At 35.1% G+C, this 16062-nt stretch overlaps 2 protein-coding genes across 3 annotated transcripts in view; both read left to right on the forward strand.

Annotated features, from left to right (window-relative positions):
* The first annotated feature begins 6533 nt into the window (after positions 1–6533).
* LOC125188701 lies at positions 6534–10616 on the forward strand. The gene is made up of 8 exons (XM_048085707.1): positions 6534–7047; positions 8164–8311; positions 8395–8545; positions 8635–8760; positions 8836–8916; positions 9239–9431; positions 9497–9767; positions 10075–10616. Exons 1-8 carry the CDS (start codon positions 6850–6852, stop codon positions 10335–10337), a joined length of 1431 nt encoding a protein of 476 aa, XP_047941664.1. The 5' UTR covers positions 6534–6849; the 3' UTR covers positions 10338–10616.
* Positions 10617–14345: 3729 nt separating this feature from the next.
* LOC125188178 overlaps positions 14346–16062 on the forward strand; it is a 5870-nt gene continuing 4153 nt past the window's right edge. Inside the window, exons 1-6 of one of the 2 annotated variants that reach the window (XM_048084933.1) lie at positions 14355–14446; positions 14646–14689; positions 14869–15032; positions 15134–15248; positions 15634–15819; positions 15915–16026. In XM_048084933.1, the coding sequence (XP_047940890.1) occupies positions 15178–15248; positions 15634–15819; positions 15915–16026 (369 nt within the window). In that variant the 5' untranslated portion in view covers positions 14355–14446; positions 14646–14689; positions 14869–15032; positions 15134–15177. Of the gene's footprint in view, positions 14447–14645; positions 14690–14868; positions 15033–15133; positions 15249–15633; positions 15820–15914; positions 16027–16062 lie in introns of both variants that reach the window. The other variant, XM_048084934.1, reaches the window with a different exon arrangement.

The raw sequence follows: 16062 nt of genomic DNA on the forward strand, positions 1-16062 counted from the left end.
TAAATCATGGGTCATTTGATTTAATTAGTAATTTATCTAATGGGTGAGCCCAACACTTAAGTCATTCCATGGATCCCCATCCTAGCCCAACAAGTCCATTATAAATAGTGATGAGATGTGGAAACCCTAGCACACTATTAATCACAACACTCCTCCCCTAAACCCTAGTAGCCGTCTCCGGCTCTCTCTCTCTCTCTCCTTGCCTCGGTTTTCGTGCCTTGGCACGTGGGAGAATTAGGGTTTTATTTTGTTCTTATTCTATCCTAATTCATAGGATTAGATCAAGACAATATTGAGTTTGTGATTGGGTTTCCCTAGATCTCTTCAAGACTATTATTGATTATTCAAGATCCGCCCACACGGATGGATGATCACGGACTAGGGAATAGGTTGGAAGATTCACGGTCGATAAACCAAGGATCTCCGGGTGGTGCAGCTAGCAACTTCGATCCTATGATGGATCAAGAAGAGGTAACAATAGAATCTACATCAAATTGCATGATTATGTGTTTTTTGATGTATTATATCTATAGATCTGTGTTTATTGCATGAAATTGGAGTCGAATGCATAATCACCTAAATAGATCCGTTAAGAACCTGTTTGTTTTCCGTGTCTTCCGCTGCGGTAGTCCCAACAGACAGCTTATTATATCTGAAACACATTAAGGTCATGCCATTATAGCACCGCATAATTGGCGATATACAAATTATATAGAATAATTGCGAATATTATAAAAGTGTAATTCAATTGAATTTTAAAATTTATAATTGATCAAAAGTCAGCTAAAAGACAAATAATAATTCTTACGTGTAACGATTTTTTTTATAAATATCAACAATGAGATTTGAAGTTCAAATCCACTTGATGTGATATTTCTTTTTCCATTTTTATCTATACACTTGGCATGATATGAATTTCCAAACTTATTATCATAGAAGAAAAAAATATGTTACTAATTGAATTGGATTCATATCATACTTTTATTTAAAATTTGCTAGGACTACAAAGGACAGGTAGCATCAAAACTGACGGTTACTATTGCTGCTGCTATTATTATTGAAAATACGTTTTATTAGCTTATTCAAACATTTTACCTAGCTCTTGTGATTATTTTGTGATTATTTTGATTGTTCTTATATGCTTAGCGATCATTTATCTATATTAATTAAGAGATAGATAGCTTTACGTGGTTCAAAAATCATCACTTAAATTATTTGCATTTGAGAAAATGAATATCTTAGTGAGAGTTTGGGTCTTAGGAGCTATAGGAGTTAGATACGAAGTATTAAAAGGAGACTTAATATTAGAATCTAATCAACGGGCCGGGTAGGTGCACTCGATAGATGGTTTATCCTATAGTAGTGTCTTTCCTAATAATCCTAAAGACACATAAATTTAAAGGTTTTGTTAGATTAATCAACACTAAGTCATTGTAGTTGGATCTTAGAACTCTATATCTTTCTCTATATTTTCCACATATTAAATCATCTTTTCATTTGTTTTATTTTGTTTGAATTAGTTAGTAATTCAGATCTTACATATCAAACTAAAACTTGAATAGTTTAAATAGTGAATGATTGTAATTCGAGGTACTTAAGTTAACTAATTAATCTCTATGGATACGATATTGCTTGTCATCACTACAATAGCCGCGTACACTTGCGGATATATTACTGCTAGAGTTAAGGTAGTCACCCACTCTTACAACAACAACTCCACCTAGCTTGCAATACCACACTAGCTAGAACACATTTGCTCAAGCAATGCAAAATTACTCAAGTAACCAAAATAAATTGGAATTAATGAATTTTTTCTTCCATATGACGAAAAAACAGTTAAACAAGGTTCAAAATATGCTAAAAGTCTGTTTTGAGATGTTTTTACACAACGTTTAATTGGTAGGAAGAAACTAGAATGTGAAGAGTCTCAAAAATGAGCTTCTAAATATCGAGACGTTTCTTCTTCACTAGGGTGAGTGTCTTTATAGCCAAAAGGACTCGGCCAAGTCATGTTCTCTAGATGCCTCCCGAAGACCGCAGCTCAGTCGAATGGTTGTGAAAGAGTCAGTCGGCTGAGTCAAACTCTATAACTCTTTCTTCGATCCTTCTCCCTCGGTCGAGTGGCTTTATGACAAAAGGGCCACTTGTTCGAGTCAAACTCTTTGTCCCTTTCTTCGAAGGTCACTTGGCCGAGTTGTCTTCTTGAAAAATTACACTCGGTTGAGTGGCTTGTGTGGCACAAGCTACTTGGCCAAGTGAGATATTATGACCCCTAAACCCTAAACCCCTCTTGACATTGAGCAAATATCTTCTCGACTCGTCCTTCATTTACTCTTGATTATTCTACTTCCATTAAATCTCGAATGACAACCGTCAAGGCTTCATTTTCTCTATGAGTCATGGATCGAGTCCTTGGTAATCCTAGGTTCTTTAGCGGGTGGCATGATGTATGTCACCTAGGTTCGCTTCATAAGTACAGAAAAGATGAGTTCATGAAAATGTGTGAGATGGGACAAAGAGTGAAAAAAGTAAAAAAAGATATTTTCGTCCATAAGAGTTAAAAAAGGATTTTGTCAGTATATATAGCGTAATTTAGGGACGTTTGGTGACTGTTCATAGAAGGTTTATTTAAAGTTCAAGTATTGAAAGAACGTCTGTTGGAAGCTGAAGTAGTAGCTGTCATATTTATCATAATAATTGTCAATATTTTTCCGGCATGATTGTATACTTGTATATAGGGAAAATTGGGATTCAAAATACAATTTTTGATTAACTTTTGGCCAATCCCCAAAAGTTTTACAATCGACAAATTAAACCATACCTTTTATAACATTCACATATCACAATTGTCCTATACGATTTATTGTGCGCAATTTATTAGTACAATTGTAGATTCTGAAGCTTTGTTTTTTTTAGCAGATTAAAGCGATGAGAGAAAATGCAATGACAAACGAATATGGATACTTTGTTATATCTGGAACACATTAATGTCTTGCCATTAAATAGCGCCGCATAATAGAAGATAAAACAAATTATATAATCCCTCCGCCCCATAGTAGATGTCACACTTGGAGATGGCACGAGATTTTAGGAGATGTTATTTTGTGTGTTAAGTGATGAGAGAGAATATAATCTTATAACTGATGTGAGAAGAACCTTTTTTTCAAAAGAGGAAATGTGACATCTTTTGTGGGACAAACTAAAAAAGAAAGTGTGACATCTACTAAAGGACGGAGGGAGTAGAATAATTGCGAATGTTACAATAGTGTAATCCAAAATTACTCCATATAATTAATCAAAAGTCAACTAAAAGACAAACCATAATTCTTACTTGTAATGAATTTTTCGATAAATATTATCAACGATTTTTGAATGTTCAAATCCACTTGAACGTGATATTTCTCATTACATTTTTATCTATACGCTTGATATAAATTCCCACACTTATTACTATTAATAGAAAAAATACTCCCTCCGTTCCATAGTAATAGGGACGTTTTTCCATTTCCGTCCGTTCCATAGTAATAGAATCATTTCCATTTTTAGTAAAAGTCAACACATTTTTCCACACCTACTTTACTTTCTCTTACTTTTTTCTCTCTTCATCTCTCTACCTTTTTCATTTTCCACTTTATTTCCTCTTTACTTAACGGGAGCGGATCCTCTGCTGTTTTACAAATCACAGCACCGCATGCTATGCATTAAACGCAGAGTGTATTGAATGAAACGCTGAGTACTCCATTTCATTCATTTTCGTTTCTTTTGCCTTACCTTTGGCCAATTAATAATTAAAAACTCATTTCTTCCACCTGGCCCCACCACACCGTTCCATTATCTCTCTCAATAGCAAAAGTTGTTTTCCATTTCTTTTATCACTAACAACTAAATACTGATTTGTTTTATTGATATTTACATATATTATGTTTTAGTATTTAAAAATATTATGAATATATTAAGTAATTATTTTTATGCTGAATAATATTTCTTTATAATAATATTTCCTTTATATTAATATATTTTGTATATTGCAATAATACTTCATGGAATAGTTATTAAATGTATGAAAACATATATACTATCTTCCGTCTTATAATAGATGTCACATTTTCCTTTTTAGTTTGTCCCATAAAAGATATCACATTTCTAATTTTGGAAAAGTTTACTCTCACATTAATATAAAAAATATATTTTTTCTCCCCATTTAACACACAAAATAAAACCTCCTAAAATCTCGTATCGTCCCACAAGTATGACATCTTTTGTGGAATGAACGGAGTATTATAAAAGTAGCTCATACGAAAAAAAATTACTACTCTCTCCGTCCCAAAATAAGTGACTCATATTCATTTTTGGGATGTCCCAATATAAGTGACTCATTTCCTTTTTTGGCATTATCTCTCTTACTTTTTATCTCTACTTTATTAACTCTCTTACTTTATCCACTTTCCACTTTACTAACAAAACCCCATTTCCTTAAATTCCGTGCCGAAAAGTTTGTGGTCACTTATCTTGGGACGGAGGGAGTATTTTATACGTAAGAAATACTCCCCCCGTCCCACAAAGATTGTCCCTTTTTTTCCATTTCTGTCTGTCTCACAAAATTTGTTCATTTCACTTTTTACCATTTTTGGTAATGGACCTTATATTCCACTAACTCATTCATACTCATATTTTATTATAAAACTAATAAATAAAAGTAGGACCCACATTCCACTAACTTTTTCAATTCATTTTTCATTATATTTCTTAAAACTCGTGCCCGATCAAAGTGAGACAATCTTTGTGGGACGGAGGTAGTAATATTCAACATGTCAATAGCGAATAATTATATTAGTAAAAAAATTATAAGTCAAGTTGATTTTAAAATATACTCTCTCCGTCCGCGAATAAGTGTCCTATTTTTTTATTTTAGTCCGTCCGCGAATAGAAGTTCCGGTTCACTTTTATCATAAATAATACTCCCTCCGTCCCATAAAAGTTGAGACAAAACTTTTAGGCACGGAGATTAAGAATTTATATTAAATAAATAGGAGAGATGAAAAAAGTAGGAAAGATAAGAGAGAGTAAAGTAAATGATGGAATAAAATAAGAGTGATTAGATGTTTTGTCTTTAGTTAAAAAAAAGAAATGACTCAACTTTGTTGGGACGGACTAAAAAGGAATACGACTCAACTTTTATGGGACGGAGGGAGTATTAATAAGGTCTCACATTCCACTCAACTTTCATTTAAAATTAATATATACAAATAAGACTTCTATTCTATCAACTTTTTTCCACTTACTTTTCTTAATATTTCCTAAAACTTGTGCTACCAAGAAATAGGACTCCAAATAATGGACGGAGAAAGTAACAATTTTTACATGATAAAATTGTAGTAATTAAAGTGTAAATGATGAAATTTTTGTGATAAAAGAAACAGTATAATCATGGTATATGGGATTCCACTGAATAATTACTAGTAGTTTTCAGTAGTTAAAAAAATTGAAAACAACTTTTATAAAAAGTTTTACACTTACTACTATTAATTGGATATGGAACGGTGTGGTGGGGCCAGGTGGAAGAAATGAGTTTTTAATTATTAGTTGGCCAAAGGTAAATATAAGGCAAAAGAAACGAAAATGAAAGAAATGGAGTACTCAGCGTTTTATTCAATACACTCTGCGTTTAATACGCAGCATGTGGTGCTGTGATTTATAAAACAGCGGAGGATCTGCTCCCTTACTTAACTCACCTAACATAATTTTTCTTAATTTTCGTACCGAAAAGTTTTACCTCCGTTACTATGGAACGGAGCGCGTATGGAAGTTGGCCGGGAGGAGAACCCATCGCCAACAACGAGTGCATCCACTGCTCGTTTGCTTCATCCGTGTTGGGAATTTGTGAACTCGACTCTTTCCCCTTACCCTTACCCTTACCCGAGCGGGAATTTTTCTTCCAAAAGCTCATAATTTTTGGAAGATTGATGAAGATTGAAGATTGGGAGAAGAGATTGAAAATGGAGAGAATGAAGATTGTGGGTGATGAATGGAGGAAGTGGAGGAAATATTTATAGGGGTGGGATGTAAAAATAGCCGTTGGGCCGAAAAAAAAAAAAAAAAATTTAAATATCGCCGATTTATCGCCGAGCGTCGCCCACGGGCAGTGGCCGGCGATCGCTCGGCGATAATCCGGCGGCAAAAAACGCCGCTTGGCGAAATAACGGTAGGATTATCGCCGAATTATCGCCGATTTCACCACAACGGCCGGCGATAATCCGGCGATGTTCGGCGATTTTTCGCCACTCCCATTAGGAGTGCTCTTACTAATTGAATTGGATTTCGTATCAGACTTTTTAAGTAAATTTGCGAGGACTATAAAGGACAGGTGACATCAAAATAAACAGTAATTATTATTATTATTATTATTATTATTATAACCAAATGAATTTAGTTAATAAACTAAATAAATATTACACCGTGGGCACTGGGCAGTGGGCTGCTGATGTCTATCTGGAAAATGGAAACGCTTCAAAAATCCGACAAATTTCTGTATTTTGAGGCCCCTCTTTTGCTAAGAAAAAAACCTTTACTCTTCGCCATATTATTGTCTTCACCTGTTTAATGCTATAGAGAGAGAAACAATTCATACATATCCAAATCTGCGTAAATGCCACAATTAATTCAAATCCTCACTTTTGAACAACAGGGGAATCTCTTTTTCTCTTGTTTTCGTTTCAATTTCGCTCCGGACCTTGGGCGCTAATCTCTTCTGGGTCCGGAGATTTAGGGTTTCTTTCAATTCAAGCTCGTATGTGCATTAGGGTTTAGATTTCTTTGTAAAAAGGGTTTGTATTAGTGTAATTAGCCAATATGGACGGACGGAGAATAACGGCGAGCCCCAGGCCTTGCTGTGGCCGGCGAGTGGTGGCGAAGAAGCGCCCGCGCGGCGGTTTAGATGGCTTTGTCAACAGCGTGAAGAAGCTGCAGAGAAGGGAGATTTCATCCAAGCGTGACCGTGCTTTTAGCATGAGTGATGCTCAGGAGCGATTCCGCAACATTCGCTTGCAGGTTTACTTGATTTAATTCATAATGTTTGCTTCAACCTTTTGTGGTTTTGGTTTTGGGCCATTTGAATAATTCAAGTGTTTGACGATTTCAGCTTTTCTGAATTATGTATTGACGCACAGAAAAATTAGGGCTTTTTATGCTTTCTCACTTGAATTGCCATGTATATGCGTTTATGTATGTAGATCTGTGTACCAGAGCGGTGGTGTTGTTTACCTTTTTGTGTGGAGAGAATTAAACGGAAGATGCCAGTATTTTTTCAGTTGCTATGATAGTTTTACATGGATAGAATGTTTCAATCTTTATCTAGATTGCTATTGGCCTTTTGTGATGCTAACATACCACGGCTTATAAAGGAGGCTGAGAGACACATTAGATAGTGGTAGTGTGTTATGACATTGTTTATGATTCTTTGGTCAACCTCGACATAGAGATGTTATGCAACAATGGCTCTTGAAAGTGCGATGTCTGCGAAGCTACTTACATGAGCTAATTATGTACCTAAGTTGTGAAAATGATCAAGAGGATACATAATGCAACCCATGAGCATATGACATGTTGAAGATACAATTTTGGATGATCTATGTAACACTGGTACGAGTTTGTCAGAAAATCAAGAGGATACATAATGCCATCCATGAGCATATAACACGTTGAAGATATAATTTTTGATGTCATGGTGAATGATCAATTTTCTGCCTTTTATTTGCTGTATTACATGTTAGCATAATGAATGAGCAATTTGCTATCTTTTATTTGTTTAAGTTCATAAACTTTATTCTCATATACTAATTTAGGTTATTGAGAAATTTGATTGAGGTGCAAATATGCGGGCAAGTGCCATTTTTGGTTATTTCTTGCTTATGAAAATCCTCTAGTTTTGGTGTATAGGATGAGCAGGTTCTTGTCATTTTTTTCTGTACATTATCTGCTAAGTTTTGATTCCAAAATCTGATGTACGTGTAATAACGTTTGTGTCAATCTGTGTACATTATAGGCAACAACTCATTAGACCTCTTAATTTTTGTTGTTTCCCTTGTCTTCAACTGTCATGGTGATAACTGGATGGAATATTGCCTATGTACATGAACTAATACCAACCTTGACCTTTTGGTTCAGGAGGAGTATGATACTCATGATCCCAAGGGATATTCTTCTTTGTCGTTACCATTTCTGAAGAAGAGGTCAAAAATTATTGAGATAGTTGCTGCCCGTGATATTGTCTTTGCACTTGCCCAATCTGGTGTCTGTGCAGCATTTAGTCGAGGTGCATCTACTACTGAAATTTAAGCTCCTTGTCCGTTCTCCTGGCTGTTATAAGGGCTTATATATTTTACCCATTTGATGCAGAGACTAACCAGAGGATATGCTTCTTGAATGTTTGTCCTGATGAAGTCATTCGGAGCTTATTCTACAACAAAAATAATGATTCATTAATCACTGTTTCAGTCTATGCTTCAGATAATTTTAGTTCCTTAAAATGCAGAACAACAAGGATCGAGTAATTCCATCTCACCATTTGCTTGCTGTTTCTTTTATGTTTGCATTTTGTTTCATTACTTATCATCACATTAATGGCCCATCTTTTAGATACATACGAAGAGGCAAACCTGATGCCGGCTTCCCTCTTTTCGAATCTGAGTCATTGAAGTGGCCTGGTTTTGTTGAGTTTGATGATGTTAATGGAAAGGTTCTTACTTACTCCGCACAGGACAGGTAACTCTTAGCTGATAAGTGGATAATCATTTATATTTGACACTTGTTCTGATAGCTACTACTGTCTTCTTTCAGCATATACAAGGTTTTTGACTTGAAAAACTACACAATGTTATACTCAATTTCAGATAAAAATGTTCAGGAGATTAAGATCAGGTAATGTTATAGTTTCTAAGTAAGATGTTCTTGTATATATTCATTTAAAAAAACTTGTATGGGGGGGGGGGATGCTTCTTTTCCCTTTGGGATTTTATTGGAATACTGAATCAGACCCTTGGAACTATGGTTTTGGTCTGTAAACTGCGCTATTATAATTTTATGCATACTTGAGTAATTCTATTAGCTAAATTACTTTCTGTCACAATTCAAGGTTGTAAAAGTTCTTTCTTTTATGTTGTTTCTTCTTTCTGCCTTATGATAGTGTTCTTGTGGCATTTTTATGTATGTTTTTTTTGTTTGCATATGTTTTGTACAATAGTCCAGGAATCATGCTTTTGATATTTACAAAAACCCAAGGCGCTGTCCCTTTGAAGATTCTCTCAATTGAAGATGGGACTGTTTTGAAATCATTCAACCATCTTCTTCATAGAAACAAGAAGGTTGATTTCATTGAACAGTTCAATGAAAAGCTTCTAGTCAAGCAAGAGAATGAGAATCTTCAGATTGTTGATGTAAGTGTCTGTATATTACAATCGTGACGTTCTTGTCCTTTCTGAAATGACTTCTGTCTGTTTAGGTTCGCAATGTTGAGATAACAGAAGTTAGTCGTACCGAGTTCATGACCCCTTCCGCATTCATATTTCTGTACGAGAACCAATTATTCCTGACGTTCAGAAACCGAACAGTTGCTGTCTGGAACTTCAGAGGGGAACTTGTGACCTCGTTTGAGGATCACCTTTTATGGCATCCTGATTGCAACACTAACAACATATATATTACAAGCGATCAGGATCTCATCATTTCGTATTGCAAAGCAGATTCTGATGAACCATTATCTGATGGGATTGGTATGCTCATATCCATTCTGATTTTAATTTTCTAAGTTCTGTATCTCTATTTCATGGTCTATGCTTTATTAGAGAAAAACAGGATGCATGTAGTTTCTACACATTTAAAGAAAATGGGTCCATGTACTATCATTTGTATTAATATTAATGTTCATCCATGCACTTTTGTCGTTGTCAAAATATTATTTGTAAAGATTTGGTTTGTGTAGTTAATCTTTGTTGAATGTGATAGGAACTAAGCTAATATGAAAATCTCTAAGAAATGGTCTTACATTGGTATCGTTTCTCATTTATTTCTTGTTGACAGCGGGTTCTATCAACATCAGCAATATCTTAACTGGGAAGTGCTTGGCAAAAATAAAAGCGAGCAATAGTCTTCCGATGAACGAATGCAACTGCAGTGCAGGTTGTGGGGGGAAGAAGTGCAACTCAAGGAAGCGCATTCAAGCTTCTAGAATCAGCACTGTTGCTGAGGCCCTGGAAGATATCACTGCCCTATTCTACGATGAAGACCGCAATGAGATTTACACTGGAAATAGGCATGGTCTTGTTCATGTGTGGTCCAACTAAAGGTGACGAGTTGGAGCCCATTTTCATACGGATGAACATTTGTTGCTTAATAGAATACTAAACCATTAGTTCCCCTATCTGAGTTTGTGAATTTCTGACCCCCATGAAGGGGGGGTTGTCTATGATCATGATGCTATAGATTTGTAGGCGCCATGTTTGTTGATTTACTCGATTGCGCTTTGGACCTAACTAAGATATCAGTAACATTTGGTGTGTAGATGTAAGAGACGGTGTAAGAACAGTGCCTTGTTGTGCAAGATAATCTTGTTTATCTGTAAATTGCTCTATCTTTGTTTCTGAATGAATTATTCTTAGTGTTCTTCTTGGTTCCTGTTGTCAATGATGATGTTGAAGGCATTCTGTACAGCTAGGAGGAGCGGTTACTTATTGTTATCAATAACAACATTCTGTTAGCTTTCGTTTAGGAATATGAGCATTAGCAATGGGAAGCGATTCTGTGATCGGCTTCCCCATCGGCCCCTCATTGTGGAAGAGGGGCCAATGATCTGCCCTTCCCCAAACACCCCAAAGAGCCGTTGTATCGGCCTTGGCCGATCTCATAGGGCCTTTGATCGGCCCTCCATTGTGGATATAGGGCTGATCATCGGCTCTATCATCGATTTTTCCTTTTTTAAATTCTTTTTTTACCCTTTATATATACTTCCATATACCACACTTACATTTCACATTCGTCTCACTCTATACTTCTTTTCCTCTCTCTACAAAAGAATTTTGACAACACTTTGGAGAATTCTGGTGATGGAAGCCAATACATGGGCGGAACTCAAATTTCCTCCAAACCCAAATTCCACCCAGTTACAACAACTAAGGATTAAATATACAAATATTGATGATGTTGAAATGAAATGAGTAGGATAGGCCCCTGGGATAGACTTTTTCATTGCAGGGAGATAGACCCTTAATAATAAGTGGAGTAAAATGCTGACGTGGAAAAAAAAAAGGAGGGTCCTTCCATTGCTAATGCTCTAAGTGACAATTATCGAGTGATTAATGAGCTAATTCACTCAGATTAAGAGTTTACACATGTAAACGCTTAACTAACTAATAAAACTCATTTTTTTTCATCTATAAAACATATCAATTCAGATAATCCTTCTTTTCCCTCTTCATCTGAGTTCTTCTTCAAGTAGAACAATCATCTCCGGTTGTTGTTCCTTACTCTCAATCCTAGTTCGTACCATATGGTATCAGCCTTGACAGTTCAGCTCAAATGGCGGGCCAAACAGGATCCATCAAGGCATCAATATTCATCGACTGGAAGAGGTTGTGCATTCTTCATCAGACGAATTGTTCAATGCTTCCGATCAATTAAGACCAATTGGATAACCTTCGCGATCAATCTCTGAAGGAACTCCATGACAACTTCATGATGCAGTACTTTCAACACACAAAGTGTATGGCTAAGCTACAACATAACCAGAGAGATAACTCTCACTCCTCGCGCGAGCCATAGACACGTCACACTTACTTCTCTATTCGCCAATTAAAGGTTGGTTTTCAATTTTCCCAGGAAATAATTTGAATGGGTGTTTTTTTTTTTTTTTTTTTTTTTTTTTTTTTTTTTTTTTTTTTTTTTTTTTTTTTTTTTTTTTTTTTTTTTTTTAAATACTTTTTTACGGTTGATGAAACACCACTAGAGGCACAAGTTAAATTGGTATTTATCAATTTGGATAGACGAGCGATTCTTTACTTAATCATGGGAATGACAGAATTTTTCTTGCCTTCTTCTCTAGATCTAGGTTCTGGTCTTCACATCTTATCATCTATCAATCATATATGTATCATCTAAGATTTGTCCACATAAATGGATGCACGTAAGTTACTTATCATTTATGAGTCCTTCCAGTTATTACACTATTTTAACTACTACTCCCTCCGTCCACCATTAGATGTCACACTTTGACTCAAAACGGGTTTTAAAAAATGTAATGGAAAGTGAGTTGAAAAAAATAGTGGAATGTAGGTCCTACTTTTATATATTAGTTTTATAATGTAGTAAGTGAGAATGAGTTGTGGAATGTGAGTCATTACCAAAAATATTAAAAGGTAAGTGTGACAAGTATCGGCGGACGGACCAAAAAGGAAACTAGTGATATTTAATTGTGGACGGAGGGAGTTCTTTTTATCCTTCGCTTTTACTTTACAAATTACACATTAAACCCGTGCCATCCGCAAATGACCTATTTCTATGGGATGGGGGAAGTATATTTATACTCCACCTGTCCCAAGTTAGTTGAGTCACGTTCCTTTTTGGGTTATCACAAAATAGTTAAGTAATTTTTTTTGGCAAAAAAACTTTTATCACTATGCTTTACTCTCACTTTTCTCTCTCATACTTTATTCAATCTTTTACTTTATTCTCAATACTTTAACCTTTAACACATCAAATTTTTAAATTTCGTGCAAAAAAGAAATAGCTTAACTACCTTGATACGTATGTAATATAAAATATAAAATAATACTCTATCACAAAATAATGTCCCAATTTTTTTATTTTGGAACAACCATAATATAAAGTTCCATTTAGTTTTATCATTTTAGGTAATGGACCACAAACTCCACTAAACTAATACTCCGTATATAAAAGTGGACCAACATTTTATGAATATTTTCTTATACTATTTCTTTAAAATTATGTCAAATCAAAATGGAACTATAAGAGCATTCGCATTGGAAGGGCCGATCGAGAAGCCTTCCGATCGGCCCTCCATTGCAAAGAATGAGCCGATCAAAGCCCCACCCCACATGGTCGATACATCAGCCTCGGTCGTTCCACAATGGCCGATGATCGCCCACCAATTGTAGGGATTGGGCCAATCATCGGGCCTATCCTTTTTCATTTATTATTTTTTTATTCTATTTTATCTACTATAAATACCTCATTCTATTCTTTGCATCTCGCTATATTCTTTTTTCCAATATTGTTGTACAAAGAAGATTATTTGCATATTAATATTTTTATATTTAAATTTATTTAATTCAATAACATACTCCCTCCGTCCCATTGAACATGACCCACTTTCCTTTTTGGTTTGTCCCAATCAAGATGACCCATTACTTAATATGGAAACACCTTTATCTCTACTTTATTCCCTCTCTCTTACTTTACTCTCTCCTCTTAACACAAAAAAATTAACTGCATAAAATCCCGTGCCGCCCAAGGAAGGGGTCATCTTCCTCGGGACGGAGGGAGTATTAAATATGGAAGTCCAAAAAAATTAAAATAAAATAGTGATGATGTGAAAATGAAATGAAAGTGGGATAAGCCTTTTGGAATGACCCTTCTATTGAAGGGAGATAGGCCCTTCACCATTGGGTAAAATGTAGACGTGTAATGGAAAGAAAATTAAATACAAATATTATGGAGTATTTATAGTGTAGAAATTATGGAATAAAAAAATAAAAGAAGATACGTGTAAGGGCCGATGATCGGTCCTTCTTCCACAATGCAATGACCGTTCTTTGGCCCTTCTTCGGCAATGGTTAATTGAAAAGGGCTGATCTCAAGGCCTAGAGATTGGCCCAACCATAACTAGTGCATTAAATCGTGAATGGAGGGACTATATATTTTGGAAAGAAAAGTATGTACAGCAGAAAACTGCTTTTAGAGGTGTTATTGTCATTTAATGGTGTGGCCCAAATAACTGGTATTCTTATTTCTTCCCATATTTAATACTCCAATCATGCTTTCAAGAAAACTATGAATCAAACTTAACAAATTTATAAATTATCTATATAAATTAACATACAAATCGTGTAAATGTGGCGAGGTAAAAAACAAAAAAAAGATAATGTACACTTAAATCATTTAAATAGAGATGCTGTCAACTGATATTTTTTTCCAGATCTTGAGTGATGAATTATTTTTTATGGAAATCCATTCTTTATTCATGCCTAAAAAACAAAACCTGCAATTATTTTTTAATTATTTTTAAGTAAAGAATTTAATATTAAAAGAAATGTGTTTTTGAATCTAGCGGTGTGGGGTTTCTCTTTCTTCAAACAACAGTCTCCTTTGCTTTTCTCTCTCTACCGAAAGGGACGAACACAAATCTCTCTCTAGCTTTAGCTCTTGCTTCACTTCCAGTGTAAGTAACTACTCTCTCACTCCCTCGTGGTTTGCATTTTTGCATTAAAGGTTTCAAGCTTGCATATGTTTGCGCTACTGTTCTGATTAATGTCAGGATTTAAAACTTCATTGCTGGCTTAAGATGCTGCTGCGTTAGAGTTCTATTTCTATGTATTCCTTTATTTCTGCTTTTTGTTGATTTTTGGTATCTTTTTCAGCATTTTGCTCTGTTTTTGGAAGCTAGATCTGATCTTGAAGGAAGGTGTGAATGATGCTTTTACATTTTCTTCATATTTGCATCTTAATTTATTCACAGAGAAGAAATTCAGCCTGACTTGGATTGAATAAGCATTAATTTTGTTACTTCTGATTAGCTTATAAATTGACATTCGGTCATGCCTTTTCAACCATTCAATTCTTATTTGAATTTATGTTTTACAGATGTGTGGCTTCTGATTATAGTGTTCCTGGATTTACGCAATCACAATCGTGCGATTTCCGACCTTGCAATGGTGGTATAATAGATGGATTGTTTGCGAGCAATTATTTGTTAGTCCAATGCTGAAATTTGGTTCGTGGTGATCGAAACTTAAAAACAGATTCTGGTAACTTTTCCTTTCTTTGTTCCATTTTTAGTGTTTGTAACATTAGGCACAGACTTTAAAGCTTTTACATCTGCAAAATGTGGCTGTTGCACTACTTGCAGCTTTCTACTGTATGTATTGTGCCTTCAGCAAAGTATAGGTGAAGATGGAAGCAGTGAAAGATGCCAACATTCCAGTGGATTACATTGAGTTCCATATTTTTCCTAGCCAAAACAGGTTATACTTCATAGAAACTTTGTACTTGATTGTTTGTAATTATTTGGGTCCTGTTGATTCTAAAAGCTCATAATCATTTATTAATATTTCTGAATTTTTTAAACACACCCTGATTAATGAAGAGTTTTTCCTTGAACTACCTTACAGTTTGCTTCTTCAGACTCACTGAAATAGTTATGTTTCCAAATCATTGGTTGTAATATTATGTTAGGTACTTTTATTTAGTTTTGGAAAAAGTTATCATTTTTGAGTAGTTACGAATGTGTGAGTCAAAAGAGGGTAGTGAAATTAGGACTCTTACTTCTACTGTTGGGTGATGTTTGAGTCTGTTGCCAGGGTATCTTAGTTATTGGTGTTTTAATTGGTTGTTTGTTTCTTTTTAAAGATATGAGGCATGGGTATGCTATGCTAACAAGAAAGAGAAAGTCAAATCTGGACTCTTGGAGCATCTATTGCTGCATTCAGTTGACATCAAAGCTTTGCATTCAAAAGGATGTGATGACAAGTATAAACTTTTCACACCAGAAAATTTGCACGGCAGTGAATGGTTTACTAAATCCACATTGATAAGGTTAGCAGATATTCTTCTTTTGACTATTTTCTTACACAAGATAAGCAACAGTTCTTGTATCCTCTTTACATGCAAACTTTATTTTCATGAAATAGGTTCCTGCATATAATTGGGTCAGAAGACATATTAGAAGTCACTAATTCCTTGAAAAATGAGATATCTCAGCTGGAGGAGGCTCGCAGTTTTCATCTTTCTTTATATGCAAAGGTAAAACTAGTTAATTCCACCGAAGTTGATCTCTGT

Source organism: Salvia hispanica, chromosome 5 (assembly GCF_023119035.1).
Source record: "Salvia hispanica cultivar TCC Black 2014 chromosome 5, UniMelb_Shisp_WGS_1.0, whole genome shotgun sequence".
NCBI lineage: Eukaryota > Viridiplantae > Streptophyta > Magnoliopsida > Lamiales > Lamiaceae > Salvia > Salvia hispanica.

Excerpts from the sequence above, each read along its gene's own strand:
- LOC125188701 (XM_048085707.1), top strand. The coding sequence starts at position 6,850 with ATGGACGGACGGAGAATAACGGCGAGCCCCAGGCCTTGCTGTGGCCGG. Across the intron at positions 8,546-8,634 it reads TGCAGAACAACAAGGATCGA|ATACATACGAAGAGGCAAAC; the intron begins GTAATTCCATCT and ends CCCATCTTTTAG. Across the intron at positions 9,768-10,074 it reads ACCATTATCTGATGGGATTG|CGGGTTCTATCAACATCAGC; the intron begins GTATGCTCATAT and ends TCTTGTTGACAG.